This window comes from Anas platyrhynchos, chromosome 7 (genome assembly GCF_047663525.1).
Source record: "Anas platyrhynchos isolate ZD024472 breed Pekin duck chromosome 7, IASCAAS_PekinDuck_T2T, whole genome shotgun sequence".
In the NCBI taxonomy this organism is placed as follows: Eukaryota; Metazoa; Chordata; class Aves; order Anseriformes; family Anatidae; genus Anas; species Anas platyrhynchos.
In genome coordinates this window covers 31,340,626-31,366,837 of record NC_092593.1, presented here as the reverse complement: position 1 = coordinate 31,366,837, position 26,212 = coordinate 31,340,626, and the positions used below count along the sequence as shown (strand labels likewise).

General features: G+C 44.9%; 1 protein-coding gene and 1 long non-coding RNA gene across 15 annotated transcripts in view; one reads left to right on the top strand and one right to left on the bottom strand.

The window, feature by feature from the left end:
- The window catches only part of FN1 (fibronectin 1), a 52,466-nt gene extending 50,797 nt beyond the window's left edge, over positions 1-1,669 (bottom strand). For 11 of the 13 annotated variants that reach the window (XM_038182473.2, XM_072041269.1, XM_072041272.1 and 8 more), the window contains exons 1-2: positions 1,428-1,658; positions 1,072-1,200 (exon numbers count right to left, since the gene is read on the bottom strand). In XM_038182473.2, coding sequence (XP_038038401.1) covers positions 1,072-1,200; positions 1,428-1,584 — 286 coding nt within the window. In that variant the 5' untranslated portion in view covers positions 1,585-1,658. Of the gene's footprint in view, positions 1-1,071; positions 1,201-1,427 lie in introns of all 13 variants that reach the window. The other 2 variants (XM_072041268.1, XM_072041266.1) reach the window with 2 other exon arrangements.
- LOC119717525 (uncharacterized) lies at positions 1,190-25,465 on the top strand. Of its 2 annotated transcripts, XR_011810783.1 has the most exons (4): positions 1,190-1,342; positions 1,961-2,047; positions 18,859-18,985; positions 19,815-25,465. It is a non-coding gene; the product is annotated as an uncharacterized lncRNA (long non-coding RNA). The 2 variants fall into 2 exon arrangements; XR_005267240.2 differs by lacking the exons at positions 18,859-18,985; positions 19,815-25,465 and adding an exon at positions 5,778-15,624.
- Positions 25,466-26,212: the final 747 nt, after the last annotated feature.

The following is a 26,212-nucleotide window of genomic DNA, read 5'->3' as shown; positions in this document are numbered from 1 at the left end:
ATTAATCCCAATTTCTGCAGCAATCCTACTGCAGTCAACAGGGTCGCTTGTGAGTTGTTCACACTTGCATGTGCGTAAGTGATTCCAGAATGGTTGTGTCAGTGCTGCCATCAGGCTTGAGATCTGCAACAGAACAACTTTCCTGACCTCACCACTGGGGAGATGAAGTTAACTGTGCCATACAGGAAACCTGCAATTGGACTTTGAAAGTGTAAAAACTTGGGAATCCCTGGAGGGGAAAAATGTAGATTAAACCCCCCTCTTTATGGAGGAGCAAGGGAACTGTGTACTCCTTCAAATACTTTAGCAGTATTTTACTCAAGCCTTGCCAAACAGATCCCTGGGATGCTCCTATCTGTCTTACATTAATGTTATCAGCCAGGAACCAGTTTTTCCTCTTGTATCTCTAGAGCAACATAAAGGAATTATAGCAAACCAGTGGCTTCAGACCAATAAAGATAAAAGTGTGCATCTGATTATCTGAGCTACACTGCAACTCAGAGACACACATCTTCCTGCAGACGTTGCATTTAAAGCTTTTTTTCCTGTTACCTAAACTTTTCCTGCAGGAGACTAAACAATCTCATTTTACACTCAATTACAGCAAGCTCGCAGCACGGCTGGGGAGCTGTGGAAAGTTGTAAGTTGAAATATTTTTAAACAAGCTGACGACACTGCAGTGCTATGAAAAGTTGGGGTGAAGCAATCAAACTGTACAGAGCCAGAGCTGCAAAGTGACTCCAGATTTGAACTTCCCCGTGCGAGCCGAGGAGTCAGCTCAGTTCGTTATAAAGAGGCTGGCTCCAAAGCTAAGGTTTAGATCCAGTCCTCCCAAGAGAGGAGTGATGTTTGGCTCAGGGTTCTGGTGGCAGGCCCATCTCTAATGAAAAGCATTGCTGAAAAGCCCAAGCCAGATCTTCAGTGTAAGCGAGCGTAGATCCGTTACTGACCCTAAGTACCAAACTTCAGCTGAAACCCCGCTCTGCCAGCTGTAACCCCGTGCAGCACCCAGTTTACTCAGCTTTGAGAGCCCTTTGGGGGTCTTGGTGCCAAAAAAACCCACCAACTTACGTTCGGGCTTGCTTTCGCAGTTAAACCCTCTGCTCCCACCGTAGCAGGTACAGACCAGTGTGTTCCCCAGGTAGATGCGCTCCCACTGCTGGTTTATCTGATAGTACCTCCCATTGTCAAAGCAGGTCTCTGGGGAGAGAAGAAAGAAGTTTCCCATCAGCGAGACCCCAAAACACGGCTCCGGGCAGGCGAGAGGAGAGAAGAAAGAAGTCTCCCATCGCCGAGACCTCCACCCCGGAGACCCCCAGCCGCGGAGGGAAGGCGACCACCGGTGAGAAACCCCCCGGGGACCACCCCCCGAGGCCGAAACCTGCTGCTAGCCACCCAGCCCTGCCCGCTAGCCCTTTGGTACTCACGCTTGCCCTGCGGTGGATTGGCTTGGGCTTGGGGCACGGCGGGGGTCTGCGCCTGCCTCCGGTTCTTCCCTCCCCGCCGCTGCCCTGCGCCCCCTCCCGCTGCCACCCCCAGGCAGAGGGCGAGCAGCGCCAGCCGCCACCCGTTTCGGCACAGCATCCTCCGGGCACGGCTCGGCACGGCTCGGCAACAGGGGCTGCTCGCAGGCAGCCCGGCGGATGGGGCAGCGGCACCGCCCGGGCGTTATATAGTGCTGAAGGCACGCCGCGCCCGGAGCCCATTGGACTCGGAGCAGCCGGGGGCCGGCCGGGGGTTGCTGCCACCGCCCTACACAGCAGAGCTCAGCCCACCCGGCAGCCCTAAAGCAGCACCAAAAGGACTGGGGTTCGGCCGGCTGGGGGCTGCCTGCCCCGAGGAGGGGTGTGGGGACGAGAGGATAAAGGGTTGGGAGGCGGTCGTGGCGCTTTGTGGGGCTTTCGGTGGGGTTTTGCGAAACGGCTTAGCAAAATGGCTCTTTTTCTTCTTTTCTTTTCAGAGGGGAAAACTTTTCTTTCTTTAGAGCGACGCTGTAAGCTGATACGCCTCGGTTCAGGAGGAATAATGTTCTGCACGGGGGGAGAAGGTGAGGCGGAACGCGTGCGTGCAGGTTGGAAACAGGAAACCCCGAGTGGAGTTTTGTCTGCTGCTAGTGGCTCAAGGTTAAAAGTTTTCACACCCCCCTTTGGAAAAAAAAAAATGGCGCCACTACTTTCCAGTCAAAATAAGTTTAAGAGCCACTTTCTCTGACATTTTTTCTTGCTCTCCAAAATCAATTCTGAGAACAAAAGAAAAGTGAAAAACTGCTAGGCTTTGTACCCCCTCTACATACACAGGATCTTCAGTGTGATGTTCTAACTGAACCAGGCTGTGTACAAATGTTACCGTTCACTTTTGCCATCTCTGCTGCTTGGGGGGTTCTCTTTTCCCCACATTGAAGGAAAGCTGCAAGGCGGAGAGCACGCACTGTAATGGTGGCCCCAAAGCACGAAGCTGCTCATGAGGAAAGCATCGTGCGCTCCCTGCTCTGGTACAGCAGCTGGACCAGCCCTCGAGCTCAGATCATATAGGAGGGTTGCATTGCTAACCATTTTCGTGATGACTTTGCATGCATACTCCATCTTTGCAAAGGGATTGTTGATCTAATAGTCTGCTCTGGCTCCTGATTTATTAATAGAATTCTTCTGACAAACGTGGGCGCAAAGTAGCCTACGGTGTTTCCAGGAATCTTAAGCTGAACACCTACAGGTCTCCTTGAGAGTTCTTCAGTGAGTTGGGCACCAAGCTCTGGTTGCACTTAGGGCAAACTGGTTGTATTACCTCACCAAAATGCAGGCAGTAACATCCAGCTTGGGATGGAGACTGTTTCTCTAGGCAGTGCACAGGTCCAGCATGTGCATTGCCCCAGGAAAGCAAACAGTTGTGCTGTCAGGTGTGTGTTTTCAAAGAAATTTCTGTTCCATCCTATGAGGAACTTCCACAGACCCATTAGCACGAGCTTCCCTGCTGAAAGCTTACTGGAAATTGAAACCTGACCTGGCAATTGAGGTGAGCTGCGGTGAGCTAATTCCCATCTTTCCAAATTCTTATTTTTAGATACACTGCACTGCGTTCTTATTGAGTTACCAGAGACACATTATCCCTCAAAATAATCACACGAGTAAAGTCGCCATAGAGCTTTTGAAGCGGGGCACATCATCGTAATGAGAACCTGCTTTCAAACAGCTTTCCTGCTTTTTTGAGACCTCAGTTATGAAGTGTTGGCCTGAAATGCCAGCTTAAAACAGCTCTGGAGTTCTCTGATAAAACCAAGCTGAAAAGAGCATTGTGAGAAGGTGATGCTCTAAGGTTGTTTATAATTGGGTTGTACTTTACCTAATCTACTCCAAAGGAAGCATTACTAAGTGGAAATCAGTGGAAAAGAAGAGGTTTCATTCCAGGAAACACATATGTGCAACGGGGAGGTAATTTTAGGTCCTTTTTCCAAGTACTGTACGTAGGTCTTGGTCAATTTTTCAGCTTCTGTTGTGCAGTATGAAGCATAGAGCTTCTTCTGGGCGGTGCTTGCTTCTCCATGCGCTTCCAATGAGCACATGAACACGTCCCACTGCTGTGAGCTGCTAATTAAGCACAATTGACATGGAAAAGGAAAGGGTAATGAGGAATCTTCAAGTACAAGAGGATTATGGCAAATAAAAATCACTAGGGGAAAATTTAGAATATAGGAGCTAAGTGCAGGTAATCCGTAATGAGCTGGCTAGGGTGGAACAAACATGTAGAAGCAACAGCCTTCACTGTGGAGCAAGACCCCATTGATCCTGAGTGCTTCAGGGGTTTTACAACCTCTGTAGGTCTGGGTGCATCGCACCTACCAGCTCTCTGCAAGTGTAAGAGAAGGGTTGCTGCTCCCAACACTAAGGCTTCTAGATCCCTTTCCAGTGTGCTGCTTTTAGTGACCCAATTTCCAGACTGCTGCTTTTAGCAACTGTTTTAAAATGGCATTTAAAAGCTGCACATCCTGGATATACTCCACGTGAAGGCTAAATGATGGACTGTTGACCTCCTTTATGTCTTTTGTTGTTCTGCATTGCACCTGAGTCTTCAAGGACAACGTGAGTATTTACACAGAAATGAAAATGGCATTCAGTCTGAAGCCTGAATGAGAAATACAGTGTTAACAAGCGTGTGACTGTGTCTAATGCTTACCACAGCACTGGTTACACAAAGAGAGAGACAAATGTAAGAATCTTGTTTAAGAAAACATTACTGGAAGCATATAAAACAAAATTATAATTTTCAGTGATTCTCAAATTAGTTTCTTCCATAGCCATCATTTATTAGCAGACAGAAATAATCTAAGGAGTCGTATTTCAACAGAATTTGAAACAGGCTGGTTTCACTTCTAAAGGAATCTATGACATTAATTATGACACAAGCATGCACTAATTATTATATTGCATGCTGCTAGACTTTCTGAGATGTCTGTAAGCTATTTCGGGAAATGGATGTGACTCGTTTGTCTGTCCTTCTCTTAGTTCATCCCTTGAGCTAACAGGAATGAAAGAAAGATTCACCTGAAGTCTTTCTTAGGATGAGATCACTTTGAATTTATAGCACCTTTCCATGCTTCTGCATCCCAATAAGGATTAAGGACGTCCTAAACCTCAGCTTTAGCCATGGGGATTCTGATTCATGTTCTTGCTCTTTTTTTTTTCTTTTTTTTTACTGAAATCCTAACTTTTTCACTCTTGGTAGGATAGGCGCATGCCCTTATAAGGTTCTCCTGACTTCTCTTGCTCCATCACACGGCTCTGCAGATAAGCCTCTCCACTGGGCTGATTTGATTTCCTCTGCCGCACACACTGGTTGGGGACTGCAGATATGACTGGGAGCGCGGTCGGGCCCTGTAGCTATTCTCCTGTGAGTTCTGACAGCACAGAGGGAATGTGAATCAGTATGGAAAGCACCAAGCCAGGTCACTTGTTATTTTTTTAGCAACCTTAGAAGGATGGCCACATGAGCTTAATTATCTCCTTCTAAAATTATCACTCCTAAGAACAAGAATCGTAAAGACAATAGGTCAGGATTCCTTTCCTTCACATGGAGAGACCATTAAACGCTTCCTGCAGTTCCCAAATATTTTGCAAGAACTCCTGTTGCGAGCTGAAAATTTCTGAATCATCAGAATTTCGAGTCTGTGGTTTTCGTTAGGTCAGAGCAAAATTCATTTCAAGGCTTGCTGAGGCTCTGCCGCACAGTGCTTCATTCACTCCTGAGTGCAGCAGTCCGGAGTGTCTCATCCAGGAATCTGGAACATCACTCCTTAAATGAAATCCATTCCTTCTGCCGCTTAACTGCAGCTTCGGTGGAATGTAACTTTATGCCTGCTCTTGGTGCAGGAATGAATCGCATCGTGCATAAATGGTCCCTAACAGGGCATTAATTACAACTTGGCACTCTTGATGGAAATTCCCTGCTCCTCTCCCTCCTCCCCAGTCTTTCATAACTAAATGTTCAGTGTCATCAAACCCAGAAAACACATTTCCTTTCTGTAGCTGTCTGTGGATTATGTTACTTCATTTGGTCGACCCGAACTGTTGTAGTTTACCAGTGGTGAGAAGTTCATAGCTGCAGCTCTTGTTTTGCAGTTGGTTCTGCAGTACTGTCAGCCACAGGTGTTTAACACCCATGAATCTGTCCCTGGCACGAATCTGTCCTGTCTCAGGCAAATGGTTTAGTGTCAGGATTAGAGATTTTCATTCTTTTTCATTTTTGGGGAGGAGGTTTCAGTTTGTTTGTTTTTCTGATTCTGCAAGGAGGATTTGCGTCACATACGAAGCAATTCAAGAATGGTAACTGAGACTCTGACGTGCTTCCGAATGCCAGAACTTCAACCAAAATGAGCCCTGTGAACTGGCAGGCAAGGAGCAAGTGACAGACCCTCATCCACAGGACCAGCTTTTGGAAGAGCAATACTAGCTTAAAAGACCTGACAGCCTGTTTGTTGCATTTTGAGATGTTAGGTAGAGATTTTCACAGGTACCCAAATCTTGCTGAGCTGGGGGTGACAGGTCATCCATCGAGAGCCTGAAACACCCTTCGCAGTTACCTGGGAAGAATTTCAATGCCCCGTGTTGTGTGCAAACCTGTACAAGTTAGGCATGGATGAAGGAAGGAAAAAAGTTATGCCAGCTGGAAAAGCACAGTTTCTTATGGCTGTTATTTTCTTTCTAATTTCTGTATTTTGGCCCAAATCCCACTTGGTGCTGGTGATGAGGGAAGGCTCCAAATTCCAGTGACTGCTTTTATTTCATCGTTACAGAATTCTAACGACAATTTGACTTTGGAATAACAGAGGGGTTTTGTTCTTTTAATGGAAGGACAATGTTGTTAGAATAACTTGTCTCCCTCAAAGCCCAGCAACTGAACTGAAGCCCTTCCTTTTTCTGCAGCAGCCTTAAAATATTAAAGCGAAATTAATAACGCTGATATCACCACCAGCAGCATGAGGTGAACTTGGCCGCAACCCCGGGTGTTTGAGTGCAACTGCTTTTATTCTCTCTCAGCAAATATGGCAAATCACACCAACGCTTGTTTGGTTTTAGGCAGGCCTGGTCAAAATCCAGAAATAAATGCTAGCACTGGGTTGAGCTTGGCTTGCTGCGAGGAAGTTGAATACACTGAGCAAGCAAACAGCTATTTATTATGATGATTATGGGGGAGTGCGTAACGGGTTGAAATTGAGAGTCACAAAGGGCTGAACTGAGCCAGGAGCATCCAGAAAGAAACTATTTTGGCTCCGAGCTGCAGTATGTCCCCTGTTTCCTTCTTACCCCTTCCACCCAGCCTTACATGGAGCCAAGGAGTGTGGATAGTTCTTTGCTGCCAATTTTGAAAGTTTTTTTTTTATTTCTTCTTTTACTGTTGGTAACCTGATTTCTTGGCTGCAGTCTCAGAGATGAGAGAAGCTCTCACTTTCACTTGTTTTTCAGCCCTGCCCAGAAGTTCTCGTTGGCTGTCTTTTATACTTTCCAGCTTCTGAGGAGGAACTTGGGTCTTCTGCCTGCCTCTGTTATCGTTTTCTTTTCCCTCTTCTTCCACCCTCTCCCATCTGCTAGCCCAGGTCTCCTGGCCAGCCAGATGCTCCTTGGTTCTGATGTATTTGTTTGAATTTGGTTGTTTCTGTGGCCTAGCAATAGTGGCACTTCTCCTGTGGGCCTTCCCAGCTATTTCTCTTTTGTGGGTGGGAATGCAGCCCAGAGAGGCCCAGAATAAGGCATAAAGGCTGCTCCTGACTTATTCAAACCCTTCTTGGAAGACGAAGCTGCATGTGTTTTGCTTCTAGCATGAAACGTTAGTGAAGCAGGGCTGGAGTTTCCTTCAGTGTCTATCACTTACATTCGCTTGCTGTGGATGGGTGTCTGGCCGCCTTCAGGTCAGTGCAAGGAATTCAGAAATCACTCGGAGCCAAGGAGTTTGCAACACGTGTGTCATTCAGTAAAAACTGCATCATTCAGTATCCTACCTGTGGCCTTACACAGCATATAACCGGTCTGAAGTCGAGACCTCCTACAGGTATGGTTCTTGTCTAGGGAGCTTTGTGAGTGAAGAATTTTGGTCCTATTGTAGAAAGGTATTGAGAAGGGATTTCTCCTGCCAAGTCACTTCCATGGGAAGTCTCTAGCTGTGGAGTCAGGCTGAGAAATGCAGCTCTGTCAGTCCTACAGCTCACTGCCTAGCTGATCCTGGTGCAGCTCCAGGTTAAAATTTAGGTGCTCTTTGGTAGTTGCTTTTTCACCTATTGATTTGCTTGCATACAGAGTTAAGTGAGCATCCCGAAGACTGTTCCTGGCCAATTTATTTTAACTTCTTGCTTGTTAACCTGTTGTGTTAGAGGCATACTGACCTTTGAGCTTAGCCTATCTTGCCTCTAAGGCTCTGCAAACAACCGGTCTCCAAGCCAAGTTACTTCTCTGGCTGTCTTAAATGTACACAGTATCATACATGTATGGTACCAAACCCGGTTTGTTTAAGTATTTTATCTGGCTGAATGCTGGACCTCATGGCAAAGGCCTTTCTGTACTGACTCAGAGAATTTCTGCTCTGTCATTAATCCTTTGAATAACTCCTTACTTTGATTATAGTGGGCTGGACATTTTTTATTTCTTTGCTGGCACTCACAGCTGATAATAGTCTGCATATGTTTTTTGATTATAGTCCTTGTTCTGGTTTTGGGGTTGCTTTGCATCTTGGACTGGTTTGGAGTTCTTATTTTTAGTCTGTACTGAACTATGTATGCATGAAATCACACGGATTTGGAGCTGACACTTTCCAACAGTCATCACTTACTCCTTTTACCTTTCTGACAGTATCTGTGGAATTTACAGCGTTCCTCATTCCTGAAATGGCAAATTATTGTAATAACAATAAATAGACACCATTTTCACAGGCCATTTTACGTAATTCGTTCTGCCATTGCACTGAGCTCATACTGTCAAGCTGCAGGCGTTTCTGTAAGCAAACTGAAGTCCTGCTGCTGATAGCATTTAGCTGCTGATCTGTATACAAGTGGCGGAGCTCGATATGCTGCAGGAGGATTTCTGCTGGGACGTCACACGTGAGAACGAGTGAGTTTGCCCAGAACAAGGAGCTGTGCCCAATGCTGCAGAAACTCCTCTCGCTGCTTCCAGGTGCTCACACACCACTTTAAAGCTTCAAAGTGTTTCGCAGGCAGGTCGTCCATCACGGCTGGGGAAGCTGGTGATTCAGACACATCCCTTCTCCTGCAGAAGCCTCCTTTCAAGACCAGCAAAAAGGCCTTTTAGTGGTGTACGGGGAAGGGACGGCCTCATAATTTAACCTACACTTTCTTGTCTACACCTCTCCCGTACAGGCACAGGAGCAGTTGCCAGGCAGGCACTTAGACAGGTAATGGATGGAAAACTAAATCCCTTACGTGATTACTTGAGGTGATTGCAGTCCAGCCTGTTGAACTGAGTGATGTAGTTCATGCTTTTCTTAAAAGGAGAAGTATTTGGGCCTGCTAGCAGGTTGATCTAAGGACTTTCTGAAGGGGATAAATATTAGCATAGAAGGAGAGAAGGAAAAAAGGGGCTTCAGGAAGAAAGAAAACCTGAAGTAGCTTAACATGGTCTGGGGAGGAAAGTTTCCCATTATGCTGTCCAGCATGGTTTCTGGCAACACCAAAAAAGCTGAGCATAATTCTTGAGTGAAGTAGGAAGCTTTGCAAGGATGCATCATATCTTGTGGTCATATGCTAAAAACAAATATCCCAAAGCACTTGATGATGCATCTGGTATTTGTACTCATTGAATATGCCCCAAGCCAGCCATATTTATTGGAGGCACATTTTTTCTTACCCAGGTCATGCAGAAGTTAAACCAAACATTACTTAAATACGTATCATCCAATCGGGGTATTAATCTGGATAGATTAGTTTAAACCCACTTGCTGTTCATGGCAAAGCTGAAAGATTTATTGAAGCAGAAAGACTCTGAAGCTTCTACCTGCTTCAGAGTCTGCAGATATACGTTGTTTCTGCATTTGATTATGCTCTCTAAATTTATATACAATTTGGAAAGAGATCATAACTTACTTTCCAGGAACAGCATTCATATTTTCCATAGAGTGTATTAGGATACAGTGCAGATTATGTCCACGTTAAATGAAGGGAAAGTTTTTGACAGCGTGTCTCTTCAGTTAGTTTACAATCAGAAATGTTGTGTGTCATACTGAAAGTAGGTGCTACCCGTGGCATTTATCTCCTGACTGACACCTCCTCCTCACTCTTTTCAAGTTCTGTTTCAGAGGTGTTCAGGGATGTGGAAATGTGAGGCTGTAAAAGATGCATGAAGTCTCTGGTCTTTAGAGAATATTTTGGACAATCTCTTCTGAAACAGAGCTTCTAAAAATTAGTCTTTTTTCCTCTGGCAAATATCACAGCCTGAGACATTTCTCATGCAGAAAGCCCCGAAGGAGAAAGCAAGAAGGAGAAGAGGGAAACATAGCTTTGATAGGATTTATTTATTTATTTTTATAAAAGGTGGAGCATCTGTGCATGGGAAAGAAATGTTTAAGACAAAGACATTCTAAGGATCTCAGAAAAATCAATGGCATATAACCCATGTTGTTGTAAGATGCTTACATGTGGTGGAGCTTTGGGCTCTGAAGCACCGGTGCTGAAGCACCTCTGAGCCGCGTGGCACCTCTGAAGCATTGGAGACCTAAGGCTGTTTGACAGTCCGGGCCCAAGAGTCTTGTGAGCCCAGGTGTCACCGAAAGACGGTCTGGTTTAGGTTCCTTGGTACCCAGGTCCCCTCATTGAGGCCCAGAGGCACACAGAGCCTGGTCAGAAGAGCACCGAAGGGAAAGCAGGTCGGTTGTGCTGAATTCCCAGCTCTTGTTGGCTCACGGCTTAGGGAGCTGTGGGGGACCCTTTGTAGCTGAAAAGCTCAAATCCCGATCCTGCAAAGATTCATTAGTGTCTGGCTTTACCTACGGCAATCCTTCCACCATGTGATTAACCTTAGCTGTCACCTGAATAAAGCTGGGCATGTGCTTTGTCTCTCCAGGGCCTGCTCCCTGCCCCCCTGGAGCAGCATTTAAATACATCGGTATCCTCAACCTCGCCACTGCGAAACTGTGTAGGAATCAGCTGCACGACAGGGTCATAAATTACACGGCGAGCAGAACAAATCTTGGCCACAGATCATAGCTGCTGGAGGGATGAGGGCTATGGTCGACACATGAGCAGGAAAGGAAAGGAAGACTAATATTTAAGAGGAAAGAAGAAATTTTACTACTAGACTGTTGTGTTGAAATGAGACCATTTCTGACCTTGGTTTCCTTGGGAGCAGGCTTGGTCTCCTGATTTGTTTAATGTTTGTCTTTTTGTCTAACCTCTCAGGGAAGGATTGATGCTTTAAGACCATTAGAAATCCTGCTTTCTTTATAGAAAAGCCAAAATCAAAGCCATAAAGTGCAATCGCCTTCAAGCAGGCCACATCAATCCCACAAAAGCAGATATACTGTGCGTGCATATCTCTAAATCCACAAACTACATGTCTAACCTTTCATTTGTGTGTCAGCCTTCCTGGGACGCAGGCCTGAGTGTTCTTTCTACGCCTAGCATCCATCCAAAAGACTAAACACCATTACCACGTAAAATCCTTCCATGTCCTTTGAAGTTTCACAGCCCAAATCTCTTCGAACTGCGTTCTAAAACTGCAGTGTGACTTTAAGAGGTGGCTGGAAAAACTTCAAACAATTAGAAATACGCACACAAAAACTCTGCGCTCAGATGAGGTAATTCACAAGAGGCTTTCCAATTGGCCTTTTGGAGACCAACTATTTTATATATAAATGTCAGCGTTAATTAAAAATCAGCACAAAACAAGAAGTCAAAGCCATAATACTCTGTTTGTTCTGAGTACCCTGATTAAGCTCTTCCCCATTAGTAAGAGTTGATCGCTCTTCCTGGAGGCGGTGAAGCTTTCTAAAGGGGAGAAGCAGAAATGAACCCACCGGAGGATGCAGCCCATCAGATGATTTCATACTGAAACAAACACATGGAGAGTAATTTTCAAGGACACTGTGGGTCCTTGCGTGATGCCTGCTTAATGATGAAAGCCGAGTGTCCTAAACCCTTTGGCAGCTGTAAAAATCCCTCCCATGATTTAAGCATTTTGGCCAAAGTCCCCTCCCTGGAGAGCTGCTGTTGTCTGCGTGGGCTTACACCATGAATCAGTGAGACCTCCAGAGGTAATATTTGTATGCTCTTAGCTGGCTTTTATGAGTGTCACTAAACAGCTTTTTAGATCCGGAGGAGATACCAGAAATGTGCCTTCCAGCGCTGCTGCTTGTATCCAGGCCGATGGAGGGAGTAGGAAATGGCCTGAGCTTAATCCATCCTCAAGACAATCTTAAATGATTAATTTGCGGTTGTCCTTGAGTGCCACACAGCAGGTTTCACTGCTACTGAGTTTTTTTCCAGAAATCTGCTTATTTATTACTGCTACACACATTACTGCATTTTTTTAGGGCTGGAAGAATGTGCCGGTGCTTTCGAGGCATGATTCGGTGCCTCGCTAGTGGTTCACACACTTAAAAACGTTCCTAAATCTCAGCATTTTAAAGCGGAAAACATTCAAAGATAAAATTAAGGTCAAAACCACGCCCCATATTGTGTCCAGTGCTATATGCAGTTTCTTTTTATGGATAAACAGGAACACTGCAAACATGCCTCTGCTAATGGTGACTGCTTTCATCCTGAAGTCCTGCTAGACTGAATTCTCTCCTAAAGGCTGCCTACAATGTTAATTAAATGGTGTATTTTCCTTCTTGGGCTATGGCAGATGCTCGTGGTCCTCGTGGTAGAAAGCTGTCCAGAAGTGTGAGGTCCCTTGTGCAGGACGGGGTGCTCAAGATTTCTCTCCTCGTTTCAGCTGCTTGATCGGGTTCAGAAAATAGAAAGAGAGCTGATACATCACAAACACTCCACATCCTGCTCATCCATGGTTAGTGCCTTTGATCCTTCCTTCTGACATGGGGTTTAGGGCAAGGAGGAGTCTGTAAGCTGTCAATCCCCACACCTCCCTGGTGGGGAAAGGTTCCAGGTGTAAGAAACAGAGATTTAGACCATCCGTGACTGCTGTAATGAACGTGTTCTTGTTTGCATAGATAATTCCATTAAGGTGTGTGTTTCAAGAAAAGGTTCATCTCCAGGGAACGTAGCACTTGGTGACGTTCAAATGCCAGGCCAGATTTCAGTCTCTGATTTGTTTTGCCACAAAGAAAGAAGAGAGTTCATTTACAAAACTGAACTCTTGATGCTGATTTTAAATCCAAGCATAGCTTTAGGGTGTGTTGATCCAGAACTTTTAAATTTAGACTCATATTCAAATTGACATTCATAAATCTGCTAGCTTGTATAAATTCCATATAAATGCACAAAGTGCGTAATGCTCAATGAATGGGAACTAGAAGACACAACCTTCTTAAAGTAGAGCTGCAAGAGCCAATAATAGGGACAGCATCGCAAACACATGAGTGAAGACCCCCAAAAAAAAGGTTTTCAGAGGGAAAAGGCTCCACAAATATCTGTAACCGCATGGCAAGGAGTGGGGAGCAGTCTTCAGTCTTTCCTGCTGAGAGGGAGTCTGAGCGAAGCTGCAAGCAAATGCCGAATCCCACAAAGAAGAAAGGGAACTTTTCACCTGTCACCATTTGCAAGTTGCCAGAGGCAATGAAAATGTAAATACAATAACTCACTGCAGTAGCAATAGCTTTGCAGTGAACTGCAGAGTCACCCTAAACCCCTGTTATATTGTAAGGGTATGCGGAGCGTGATGAATGCTTCTGGTTTAAAATATTCCAGAGAGAGCATTTTTTATCTCTCCCCTTCCAGACTCCTACCAACTGTGTTTGCATCTAATAAAATCCAGATGCTTCTCGAAATAAAATCACTGCTATATTGGGTTGCAAAACTTTTGAAATTAAGGTCGGGACATTTTTAGCAAATGTTCCCTTTTGCTGTAGTGGACTCCCAGAAGCAAGCAGTAGGTTTTGTGACAGCAAAACACAACTAGAAGGTGCTTATTCTTACTCTCAACAGTATTTTTGCTGTGTGCTGCTCTAGTGGGCAGTTTCTAATACTGTATCTAATATTTGCAGACAGCTAGATCTTGGAAAAATACTTGATTTCTTCTGATTTCTTCTACCATAGTGTGCATTTACATATATGCAACTACGTGTCCTCTGAAAAATACTACAGGCTGCCAAGATGACCTGAGGAATTAAATTGACAGCATGAGCAAGGAGATTTGCAAGCATGCTTCCAGTGGAAAGCAGTTTTGGATACTACATCAAGGAGGGCTATGAGGGATCCTTGTGATTATTTGCAACACATTGTGGCAGAGACCCAAGCTAGACAAAAAGTGAATTTATAACAGCTCTATTATGAAGGCATTAAGAACCATTTTTTATGCTGGTATTACAGCCTGCTTTCATTTCATTTAACAGACCAAAGGCCTTTATGTGCAAGCTTGTCTTGCACTTAGCTGTCTTAAATCATCTCCACTACAGCTCTGGTAAAATACCTCCACTCCTGGTGTATTTGGTACTGGCTGTGATCCCGCTGCACAGATACTCACCTCTCGCAGAAACCCTCAGGCTGAGCATCTCCCTGAGCAGCTCTGAAATGCATAGATTGCCCCAGCCCAACTGCAATACGGGGCAATGTGCCCCATTTTTGTTGAAGAACTGAAATGCTCTCATTGCAAGGCCGGTCCCACTGCGTTCAAAAGGAACTCACATGTGGCCAGACACTTCTGAAATCCTGTTTCCCTTCCTGGAGCAAATGCGTCTCAAATAATCACCGACTGCTTTTCCCTAGGGCTTCCTTGGGGCAGGTGCTAGATGGAAGGCTAACTATGCTTTTTTTTTTTTTTTTTTTTTCTGACTTTTTTTTTTTTTTAAATTCTCAAATTCTTTTCAAGTCAGAAAACTTTGGGAGCCCTCCCCTTTGAAACACTGAAAGTTTTACCAGTTTGATGTCCATGAAAGTGTCTGGTTATCCTGATACTGACTTGAAAAACAATACCGAGGGAACTCAGGAAGGAAATATGTTAATGCAAAGATTGTTTCCTGCAAAGTATATTAAAGAGCCGTGGAAGCAGCTGTCAGGTTTGGATGTTGTAAGTGGGAATGACAAAAGGCACAACAAATGAAAGAGAAGATGGAGGAGATGTCAGCTCTGCAGACCTTAATGTCAGCCACTTCGTCTGTGTGTATGCAAATGCATGCTAGTTTGTTTTAAAGATGTTATTGTACAGAAGATAAAGAAGATTCAGGGCCTCGAGTGTATTTAGATTCATAAAACACTTGTCCTGAGAACAAAGAAGATGAATTGAGTCTTCAAGTCAAGAAAGAAAGTCAAGAAAGAGTCTTTCGCTGCTTTTCAAAAAAAAATCCACACCCTGCCTGCTTGTTTTCAAGGCCTGTCATCTCTGTCTCCGGTTAAACACATGCTGGGCTTTTGTGTTGAAATGCAGGTGTGTAAAGGTGGACAAGAGCCACAGCTCGTATTTCACACCAGGGGAACCCTGAGAAGTCCAAGTGACCTGCAACAAGACAGACCTAAGTACTTTGCAAGGCCAAAGCAGAGCAAACATCTGCCCAGAAAAGTCACAGGTTAGTGTCCTTCAGCTTCACACTGAAGATGTTAAAGTTTCAGATCTGGGCTGCTTTCAGGTCTGTGGCACAGCTCCATCAGTTCTAAGAACTGCAAGACTCCAGCTATTCATCATCTTGACTGCAGAGAGAAATTGGAAGGAGACTTGTTTACTGCAGGGGCTTGCAGTCACTGAAATGTAAGGGGACAGCAATCAAAAGATGGCATGTTCCAGCGCTGTGCTGGAGGAGGCCAGAGGGTAGCTGCTCCAGCCCTCCTCTGAAGGAGATTGCCTCAATAACCCTTGTCAGGGCTGCACCTTCCTAATTCAGAAAGCTTTTCTTAACTAAAGCTAGAAATGATGCTAAATTCCCTGTTGATGTTCCCCAGCAGCCTTGGAGAATGGCTGATCTTGGGTTTCTTACACATGGCTGTGTACGCGCTTTGGGGCTCTAGCACGGTGCCTCTTTTTCTCCTTCCTTCCTTCCTTCCTTCCTTCCTTCCTTCCTTCCTTCCTTCCTTCCTTCCTTCCTTCCTTCCTTCCTTCCTTCCTTCCTTCCTTCCTTCCTTCCTTCCTTCCTTCCTTCCTTCCTTCCTTCCTTCCTTCCTTCCTTCCTTCCTTCCTTCCTTCCTTCCTTCCTTCCTTCCTTCCTTCCTTCCTTCCTCTCTTTCTCTCTCTCTCTCTTTCTCTCTCTCTCTTTCTTTCTTTCTCTCTCTCTCTCTCTCTCTCTTCCTCTCTTCCTCTTTCTCTCTTTTCTTTCTTTCCTGGTAAAATCCAGTTTCTTCAGGTTGTTTGCATCTCATGTCTGATCACCTTTTACAGCTGTCTTTACTGCTCCCTTTTAGGCTCTTTCCAGTCTCCAGCAACCACACTGAAACACTGGAGCACCAGAATAAGAGCAGTGGCATCACATGGGAATTGTCCTCTGGGTGTTGTCTACAATGTAATACTGCTCTTCCCATTAATACAGCCTCAGATGAGACTCATCATTTTTTGCAGCAGGGACTGATTTATATATATATATATATATATATATATACATATATATATATATATCTTTTAATCTGAAGTTTTCTATACTGCTTAGTTCCTTGCTAGAGTTCTGCTGCCAAACCACATACTCTTCCCTTGCCCTTGGGCAATCTTCACTCGTCTCTGTCAGACTTCGGACCTGATGTTAAGGTCATTGTGGATTCTGACACTGCCCTTGAAATTCTTGGAAGCTTGGGTGACTTTTGGACACAATCACGGCATTTTTATTCTTGACATTTTTACTAGGGAACCATGTTTTAATTGGAATAATTCGAATTTTTAGCCTAAAATCAGCCCCTGAAAGAAGAGCATTCAGGACTGAAGGAATTCCAAACAAAATCTTATTTAAAGCAAACCTTATCCTATTTTATCTCTTCCTTCTCTGAAATTTCAGAAGAGATCAAGGAAATAACTTATTCACAGTCTCTATAAATGAGTGCTAGCATTTATGTCGAACGTGCTAATAACGTGCAGCAGCAAAAGAGAAGTGGAAACATGGCAAATGCTCCTTTTTTTCCATGCATCCTGCTTACCTGCTGGGGCTGTAACATCCCCAGAAATATGAAAATTTTATGTGCAGAGCAACAGACAAAACAACGGTCAACAAGAATTCCTTGCTTTCTGGCGGCGTTGTGTAAACGCAGCGATGCCGCTCCTAACGCGAGCTGCCCTTTGTGTGCCTCATGCGCATGGGGTTGTGTACGTGCGGCTGTTTTGAAAACAAGCTGCGCTGAATCATGTTGGAAGAGCTTCCCAGCCCCGTGGTGCTGGCAGACCCTCCAGCAGCAGTCTCACGGAAAAATCTGCTGCCAGCGGGCAGGTAGAGAAGGCAATTGTTTTCTCCCTCGCGTCAATGGCAAGGAGTTTTTTTTCTCTTCGCTCTGTATTCCTTAGCAATTGTGTCTGTTTGTGCATTCCTGTCAGTGTATTGAGGGCTGCTGTTCTTCCACCAGCAGGCTTTTAGACACAAACCCACTGGTTTGATCGTCCTCTCTGTATTGCAGCCACGAGAAGCGAGGGATTGTTTGGCAGGTACTCGGTGGGATGGCTTCTTCCTCTTGCAGTAACTTCCACCAGCGTTCTCCATCACAGACACTGGATTTCCCCAGTTCCCACAGCCACCAGTAACACTGTGATTCCTTCCAGTGACTTTGCAAGGAATTAACATCACCAAAAATCAAGAGATTGCCAAAATGGACACACACACTGGTAGGAGAATGCCGCAAGAGGTCCACCCAGCCCCGCCTTCGGTAGGAAAGCTGACCAGGGAGGGTTTGCATGAAGCTACCAGCTCGTTGCTCAGTTGTTGCCTTCCCTGGTGGGACAGAAATCAGAAATCACAGGTTTTGTGGCAGTGCCATTTCTGACAAGTACTCTCAGCCTCCAGGAACCCCACCCCACAGGTTCTTCTTGTGCATCCATGCTGCAGGATGCCTGTGGGCACAAATCCTCCATCCCCTGACTCACCCCAGCCACCTTTGGGCACGAGATCCCGCTTGCTCCTTTCTCTGGAGCCACACTCACCGTGCCTATCACATCATCCCCTGCTCCCTCTGAGCTCTGTATCCCGACTTTCAATTCTGGAGGATGTGCCAGAGGTTAGGCTGAGCTCTGAGAGATAAAGGGAGCATGTCTCACTCCTACAGCTGCCTGAAGGATTTGCTAAAGCTTAAGGTGACTGACAGCATTTTGAGCTGCACAGGGGGATCAGTGGAGGAATTACAGCACGTGAAATGATAAACGATGCACAGTTAAACGCCCAGATTATTTATTGGGTTTAAGTTTTAGCAGTGAGTTGTCTATGTTTTTGAGGGTTATTTTTGGATTAAACCTTTCCTTCCTGGCATACTCCCAATCTTTGGAGGAACAGCTTAGCAGGACTATTATGCCATTTTGCCTAATACCCTTTCAGGCTTCTTCGTACCGGGAGCTATAAAAGGACGGTGTGTAATCTACCCCAGGTTACAAAACCCTTTGGGCACACTGAGAGTCACACCTACCTGACACCAGGATCCTGACTGACCTCCGGGCTGAGGGATGACGCTGTAGGAACAGAGATAAACTGGGCCCTTGATGTATCAAGATGAGTCTGATGTCACAAGCAGCAATTTCTGCATAGAGATTAGATGTATCGGCTTGCAGTTTTAGAAGACATTCATTCAGGGAATTCTTGCTTTGGCTTGAGCACGTGAACCCCCTCGAGAGAGGCTCTACAGCCAGGCTGCCCTTGCCCTAATTAATTCTCTTGTGTATTGGCATTTACAAGCAAATAATTTGACTCTCTACACTTTATTAAAACGCATATTGTAAAGTGCTTGGCTAAAAGAGGAAATGAAATTTTCCTTTCACACCCAAGCCCCTTCCTGGTAATGCGAATACCCCGGCACTACAGCAGCCAGCCCGTTGTGTGGACGAGGCAGGGTGAAACAGAGAGACTTTGCATTGAGGGTGATGGAGAACGGTTGTGTGGGCACAAACTCCTCCTGCTGCAGCGCTGGGGAGGATTGGGAATAACCTGGCCAGCTCGTTAGCTGGTGTGCATCGGCGTGATTTAATTGATTCCAGAGGAGCCACTCTTCCTGACACAGCGGGGGTGGAAATCTTCAGCAAGGCTTGCGCCGAGGACCTAGCTATTCACGAGCTGTCTGCTACAAAGCTTTGTTTTTTACCATAGGCAGCTCTGAAGCTGGCTGGAAATGAAGGGTTCGGGGGAGAGGCCATGGGTGCAGCTATTGCAGCTGTTGCACAGTTGGGAAGGGAGACGTACTCCACAGGATACTTTGATCAGGCAGCTCCATCCTGTAAGTGCTTTTAATTATTCACTAGAATAGTTATTCAGTGGAAATACTTATTTGAGGATAATTACTCAGAAGAAAGTAGCCATGACAGGAGGAGTGAAGCAGCGTATCTGCACAACATCCACGCAGAACAGCGTTTACGAGAACAAGAGGGAAACGGCAACTTTCCTGCTGGAAACCACAAGGGCAATTACAAGTAGGCGAAATCCCATTTGTAACTGAGCCAGGGCTGTGGGCTATCACTCCCACTCTTGTGGCAAGTGAGGTGGGGTTTTTAACGATGAGATACAGTCAAGGGTTTGGAGTGATGCCTCCCGTGAGAAGCGGGAGGATTCCCTCCCATTGACACGCTCTCTGTCCTGTATCCTCAAAGTCAAAGCACTAGAAATATCAGCAAAACGTCCATGAGACGGATAGGCAGTCATATCTGGCATGTTGCTAGTATCAAATATCTCTCAAAGTGGCATAAAATTCAATTTTTTCAAAGTTTGATTTCAAAACTTACACAAAAAATTACCTTTAAAGCCTAGTGGAATATGGGTCAGATTGCTTGGAAAGCAAACCTTTAATTTGGAATGGAAATAAATGCTTGAATTGCAGGACTTCAGAAGTGACTTGGGTGCACATCTGCCCTGATCTGAAAGACAGATTGCTTGTTTATTAGCCCAAACACAGCTCTCTGCTAAGGCTCACTGGTAGGTAAGAAATTCAGATGAGTTAGGGCTACCTTCACCTTTCTGCACAGGTTTGTCCCTGACGTCTGTTAATTACTTTTACTACAGTCTTGGGGAGGCCACCAGCTGAAAGCAAACACCTCTTTCCTCTATTTCAGGATCTGTGGAGAAGCAGAAACATCAGGTTCTCCGTGATTCCAAACCTGCAATGTTCAATACGAGTTGTAACATGCGGGACAGGGCTGCTTCCCTTCAAAGGCTTTGTCGTAAATGCCTGCATGGGGTACATCAGCTCCCGCTGCACGTCACGCATGGCTGGACTCGTGTCCCACTCTCTTGCAAAACCTGCTCCATCCCCTGCTCCGGGAAGCAGCCGGCAGTGGGCTGATTTGAAAAATAAGGATGGAATGTGCTCTGAGCTGGGGCGGCGGTGACGGCGGTTTGGATCGAAGGGAGAGCAGCTTTACCTTCTTAATCATCCCATGTTTGCTTAATTATCCCAAAGCATGTCTTTCATTCCCCTGCCCCCTCTGAGAATGTGAGGCGGGCTTGTTTTAACTCTTAGGAAGTATGAAAGGTGAGTTTCCCCTTAATTCAACATATTTCCGAGTTGCGCACTCTCCCCCCAGAACACAGCTGCTTTGACTGCTGGTTTTTGTTTGCTTTTCTTCCAGCACTCTTGCCTTTCTTTGGCCTTTTTTTTCCATCTTCTCCTCCTCCTCTTCTGAGTCATCTGTTGACACAACTCAGCGTTGGCCCTAGTTGTTATAGTGGGAGATTGTTGCTGTGTACAGGTACAAAGAAGGACCTTTTTTTTCGTGCTAGACATGTGAACACCGAAGCTCCCTTCGATTCTTTTTCTTCGAAGTCAGGCATTTAGTGTCAGGATGTTCGGCTGGTGTGAGGTTGCTTGCACTGAGCTATTCCAGTGGGCACCAGCTGGAGTCGATGGAGGTGAGGGACACGCTGTGAATTCCTTTTTCCTGTTTTCAGCCAGCATCTCCCTGCTCTGAAGTGATCTTTGTTCACCCCCCAGGCTAGCCCAGGTGGAAGCTGCCATGGCAGCTTTGAAAGGTTCCTTTATGTGTCTGCTTGCCCAAGACATATCACAACAGCGTGACGCAGCGCTGCGACAGCTGGCTATTTATATCCTCTGGTTGGTGTTGTGGGAAGAGGGACGTCTGTGTACCCTATGCCGAGGCACGTATAGCGTCCTGGAGTGACCTGAAGTTTGATTGATTTTTCCCCAAACGTCCTCACTCTCTTCCGTAGCCCTGTTTTGCACGCTGCATGAATGCAAAATGTTTCCAGTACCATGAAGGCATAAAGAGCCCTGCCCTGATGTCAGGTTGTAGTTGGTAATGAAAAATAGGAAAAATAGCTGAGAACAACTCAGCTGTGGCATGGCCAAGGCCATTCCGTTGTGGCACTGATTCCCATCTCAGGTTAGTTCAGCTGCCGTCTTGTCCTGATTCTCGGACCTGATCGTTTTGGATGACCTTAATCCCTTTGACTGCAGGAATCTGGCTGCTCCTGTGCAAGGTGATCTCCACTCCTTGCCTCCTTCCTGCTATCTCTTAGTGATAAGAAGGTATCACTGGCGAGAGACTGGGCTGATGGGTTTAAAAAACAGCACGTCTGCCTTCTTAGGTAAAATAGCTTTGAATTACAAACAGCTCTTACATGACAGAGATATTCTTCCCCAAAGAAATAAGAGACTAAGGAGCTGCTGGACTGACCACTTAGCTGGTGTCAGAGGAATTGGTGTGCTGCTCCTGTTCCCTCTGCAAGAACTCTTTGGTGCCTTCATCTCTTCTGTGCCTGTGGCCTTTCATGCTGAAGCAGTAACTATGTTAAGGCAAGGCCTTTCTTATAGTTTGTTTTACAAAACGTCATGCATTAGAGTTCTTCATCATCATTTTAGGCCTTGTGGTGCTAGCATAAGACAAAAGCTAACACTGCTGTCTCCGATTTCAGAGCAGGTATGTTTAATGGAACTTTTTTCTAATCCTTTAATGATGCCCTTTGCTTTTAGAAGGATTTCTGGCCTTTCTATTCCATCATTATTCTTTTGTCTGTACTCTTCCTTCTCCAGGTGACAGCTCAGTGTTGCATGGTTATTAAACTGGTCTTCTCTCTGCTCAGAAGACAGCGTACAGCAAACATGCATTGAGACTCTCTGATAAAGATGGATGAATCTGTGTTTATTTTCCAAGGGAATCCACAAACCATTTCTCCAGCTCAAAGCAGGGCTGATTTTGCTTTGACGGGTTTTATGATCCCTCTTCTTTGTTTTCTGCAAACGTCTGTCCAATCATTTTTTTACAACAATATATTTATGGAAAAGAGCATGTCTCAAATATGGAAAGGAAAAAGTGTGGCACGCTCTGAAAGTATTTGCTTGACTGTTTTGGAATTTTTTGTGGGTGTTGGAGTGTTTTAATCATTCAGTAAAAACAATGCCATGTAATTTAGCAGTTCAGAGGCCATTTACACAGCCTACTCACTATTCCAAGGCTGGAATCCATTCATCTAGTCTTCAACACCAAAGGTCCTCTAAAATTGGCTTTATGAAGTTAGGTGTTTTCATTAACATGATTCCTAAGTGGAGCCCTTGCTGAAGAGCTCAAAGCTCGTTCAGAAATAGCCATAAATTTTCCCCCCTATGGATCTTTTCAATAACATGTTGTAAAATGCTTTACCATCAGTTTGTACAAAGATTAATTTATTTTTTAAAAAAAGAGTTCATTGTAGAGGAAGTGAGTCAATAACAGGGGAAATAATCCCAAAGAGATGGACCCACACATATGAAATAACAATCCTCCAGTGGCATGAAATAGGCAGAGCAGAAGTACAAATACAAGTAATCAGATGAGTCTCTGGGGGACGAAGTTAGGATGAGATCAGAGCAGTAGGATGAGATGAGAACATTGGAGTTCTTTAAAATCCAGGGAGTGACTCTTAATTGGATTTAATGCTGCATAAATATTTAAGAGCATAAAACCAGTCAATGCCTCTGAAAATAGGGGAGATTTACTCCCATTTCTTGCAGCAAGAGATTGTTCTGCTCATGGATTTGGGATCCTCACAAGTTTCTGAGGGCAGGGATTTGGGAGTTTATTACAATACAGAAATAATTTCAGGAGGCATGGCCAAGAGAAGAACAAATGCTAAACCCTTTCCATCCACAAAAAATTGTTGGAAGGTAAACAAACAAACAAACAACCAGGTAATAGTATCTTACTTACCAACCACGGGACATTAAGCGGAGAGCTTAATTAGTTACCTGGTGATCAATAGAAACAAGTGGGGTCTTAGAAAAAGAGCATGGTGAACAGAGAGAAGACTGGCCAAATCATTCTTCATCTTCTTCATTCAGACACAAAGGGCAGTAGCAGTAGCAGAGAGGAAAAAGCAGAGAGTATTTGTTGAGACAGATAGGTGGTGAGCCCAGTGTGCTGGAAAAGGTATTGTTTTAAAACACGACACACCAGCAAGAACTAGATAGCTGCTTATGAAATGCTGCTTGCTCAGAAAGCTAGTCGCAAGCATCTCTTTAGGAACTGGAAACCAACGTGTAAATCTTTGTAATATTTATTTTTTTAATTCAATAGTACACGGGAAGGTCTGCCTCTATAGGATGTCTGTACATAATACATTCAATAAGCAGGTGTGCTCTCAGCAGCTGTTTTTCATGCCTCACACTTCCTAGGGTAGGACATGATATTATCTGTCTATATACACATGCCACAATGCTAAACCGTAGTACTTTTCATGTCTGATGCTCTCTGTGATAAATTCTGCCCTCTGCTTTAGCCTTGCTTTGAGCCTTGCTACCTTGCAAGGACAGACATCGAAAGAGAAGTCAGGTCCCTGAGAACGATGGGCATGGTTTACAAGTGGTGAGCTCCTTCTAGCTGCGTTGCCTGAGCTTTGTTTCCTGGCATGACCATGCTTCTCTCCCCTCAACTTCTGAACCCACTGACTAATGTCAACCAACTCCACCAGCAGGGCAGAAACGTCAAAGCTAATTATGTTCCTGTAAGCGTCTTGGCAATAAATTCTTGAGTAGGAGAGAGAGATCTTGTGGCTGAATGGAAAGACCGAAGTGTGAGTTCAGGCGTGAGTGGGTCTGAATGCACCCGGGAGAGATGTTAGGAAAGCTTCACTAACGGGGAAATGATTGAGAATCCACACATCCGATGTGGCTCGGTAGCAAACCAGCTTTCACTGCGTGCTGAACCAGGAAAATTAATTGGGGGTGCTTTTGACTTGCGGCCTTTGAATCTGTAAGGTTCTCTGTTCTCTGCTTTATTCTACAATCCAGCAGGGTGGTTTTTTTTAACCATGAAAGTCGACATTGTTCTACAGCTCTGTGTCTTTAGGAGCTGAGCTGTTAAGAGAAATGCCAAATAAATTGAGACGAATGGTAAAATTAAAGGTGTTGACGGCACAGCAGAGATCTTTGGAGATTCTCGGATTATAAAGGCTTAGAGGCCCAGAGGTGACCTGCCACAGGAACTCCCTGAATCTATGAACTCGCAGGAAACAATTTCATGACCATTACGCCGGGTAGGATTGATAGAATAAAATATGCCTCCATATATACACTTCATTTCCCTGTATCCTTCCCATCAACTGCCTGATTCTGCTGACTGCCTACGTTAACTCGGAGGTCTCTTTGTGCTTCTTGAAGTAGCACAAGAGGCTTCAGAGATATTCCAAGCTTGCCTCGACAAGGCTTTGAACAGCCTGATCAAAGCTGGCCCCTGTCGGAAGCGGGGCAGGTTGTGCCAGATGACCTCCAGAAGTCCCCTCCTACCCATATTGGCCTGCGAGTCTCTGATGCTACGAATCTTCCGCCTGCCTCCTGATTTAATGTGACATTACTGGCTCATCATGCAAGACCCTCGTAAGGCTTGCAAGCTATCCAGTCATCAAAGGGAAAGTCATCAACTGCTGCCAAAGCAGTCTGCTGCTAAGAAGCCTGTTTTTTCACGCTTTGTCTTGCTCTGTTCTAGGTCTTTTCCATGCCAGAAAAGATCCTGGTCCTGCTACTCACTTCCTTACAGCCGAGTGCTGAAAAGCAAGCGGTTGAGTCTGTTATTTCTGCTGGAAAAGCCTGGGACACTTACGGTTTGGCTTTTGAGGAAGGCAAGAGTCTGAAATAACAGCAGGCCTTTTTCTCTCCTTCCATGCTTTATTCCCCCTTTCTACATAGTTACAAACCCAAGCTTTTCAATTTCAGAGGGATAAAACATGGCCTGGAAGTTTCCCACAAGTGTTTCCTACCCAAATCTCTCTCTGTCTTTTGTTCATCCTGAAAATTTAAGCAAGGCCCATAAAGAGAAAATTAGAAAGGAAATAGGCTCTAAAAGATATCATAGAGTTGTGCCTCTCAGCTATCATGAGGTTTTTGAACACAATAAATCCTTTTCTTCCCCTCCTACCAGGTGCTTTTAGGGGATGTCCTTAAAGATGTCACATTAGACTCAAGTTTTATGATGTACCTTAACAAGAGGAGCAGGAATTTAACAACAGGAGTGATATTTGAACAGCAGGGGCAGGAACTTCCCGAGCATTGCAAGTGAGCCTGGAAATGTTAGTCAGCTGCTGGCGTGTTAAGGAAAAGAAAACGTTGAAAAACTCATTAAAAATGACAAGAATTTTTGCCTGCTTTTTTTTGTAGACGTATGTTTTGAAAGAAAACTTCTCTGTGCACCCACTTAGACCCAGAGCACCACATTTTGTAAGTCAGCAGTGTGTAATTGCGGATTTGCACCATGTCATGACTATTCTTACAGCAAGCTCTGGCTGTAAGCATCATTTTGGACTGGAGATTGAAAGCAAAAACCCTCTACAGTTTCCAGGATCCACTGATGCTGGGAAATCTTGTCGTGACTTTTCCTGGTGGATTTCTCTTTTCCTGCTTTTCTTCATGGGAGTGTGAAAAAGCTGGCTGTAGGGCTGTTTCCTTTCATACAGGGGGGATGCCAGCCTAGAAATTACACTTCAGTTAGGCCACACGTTTCCTGCAACCCAGCAGTAATTAAAATCAGATTAAAAATGGATTGAGATAGAGAGAAGAAAAACACATGTTTCCAAAAGTCTGGATAAGGAGTAAATAAATACTTTGGATTAAAAATAAATAGGATGGTTTGGTAAACATACTTGCTGAATTGGACGAGGAACATGATTTGAAACTGAAAGCCCTTCCCTGTTATGATCATTTAATTGTAGAAACTCTAGGGTAAAGGAAAACTGGCTGGAAATTTCTGATTAAAACAGCATTTTGATGGAAAACACCAGTTTTCCCCAAGCTCACATTGTCTGATTTATGTTGACAACCCCCCTGTGCAGCAGCGAGGCAGGGCTCTGTGCGTGGTGGAGAGCTTAGGGAGCTTGGATAAAGAGAGGGCAATGGCAGAGGGACTGCCCCCTTTCCTCTGCAGCACATTGCTCTAGGATTCACTAAGTAAAAATTGAACCAAATTCAACTTCGACTTCATGGCTTCTTTTCAGCCATTTGGGAAGGAAGGGGAAAAAAATCAAGTAA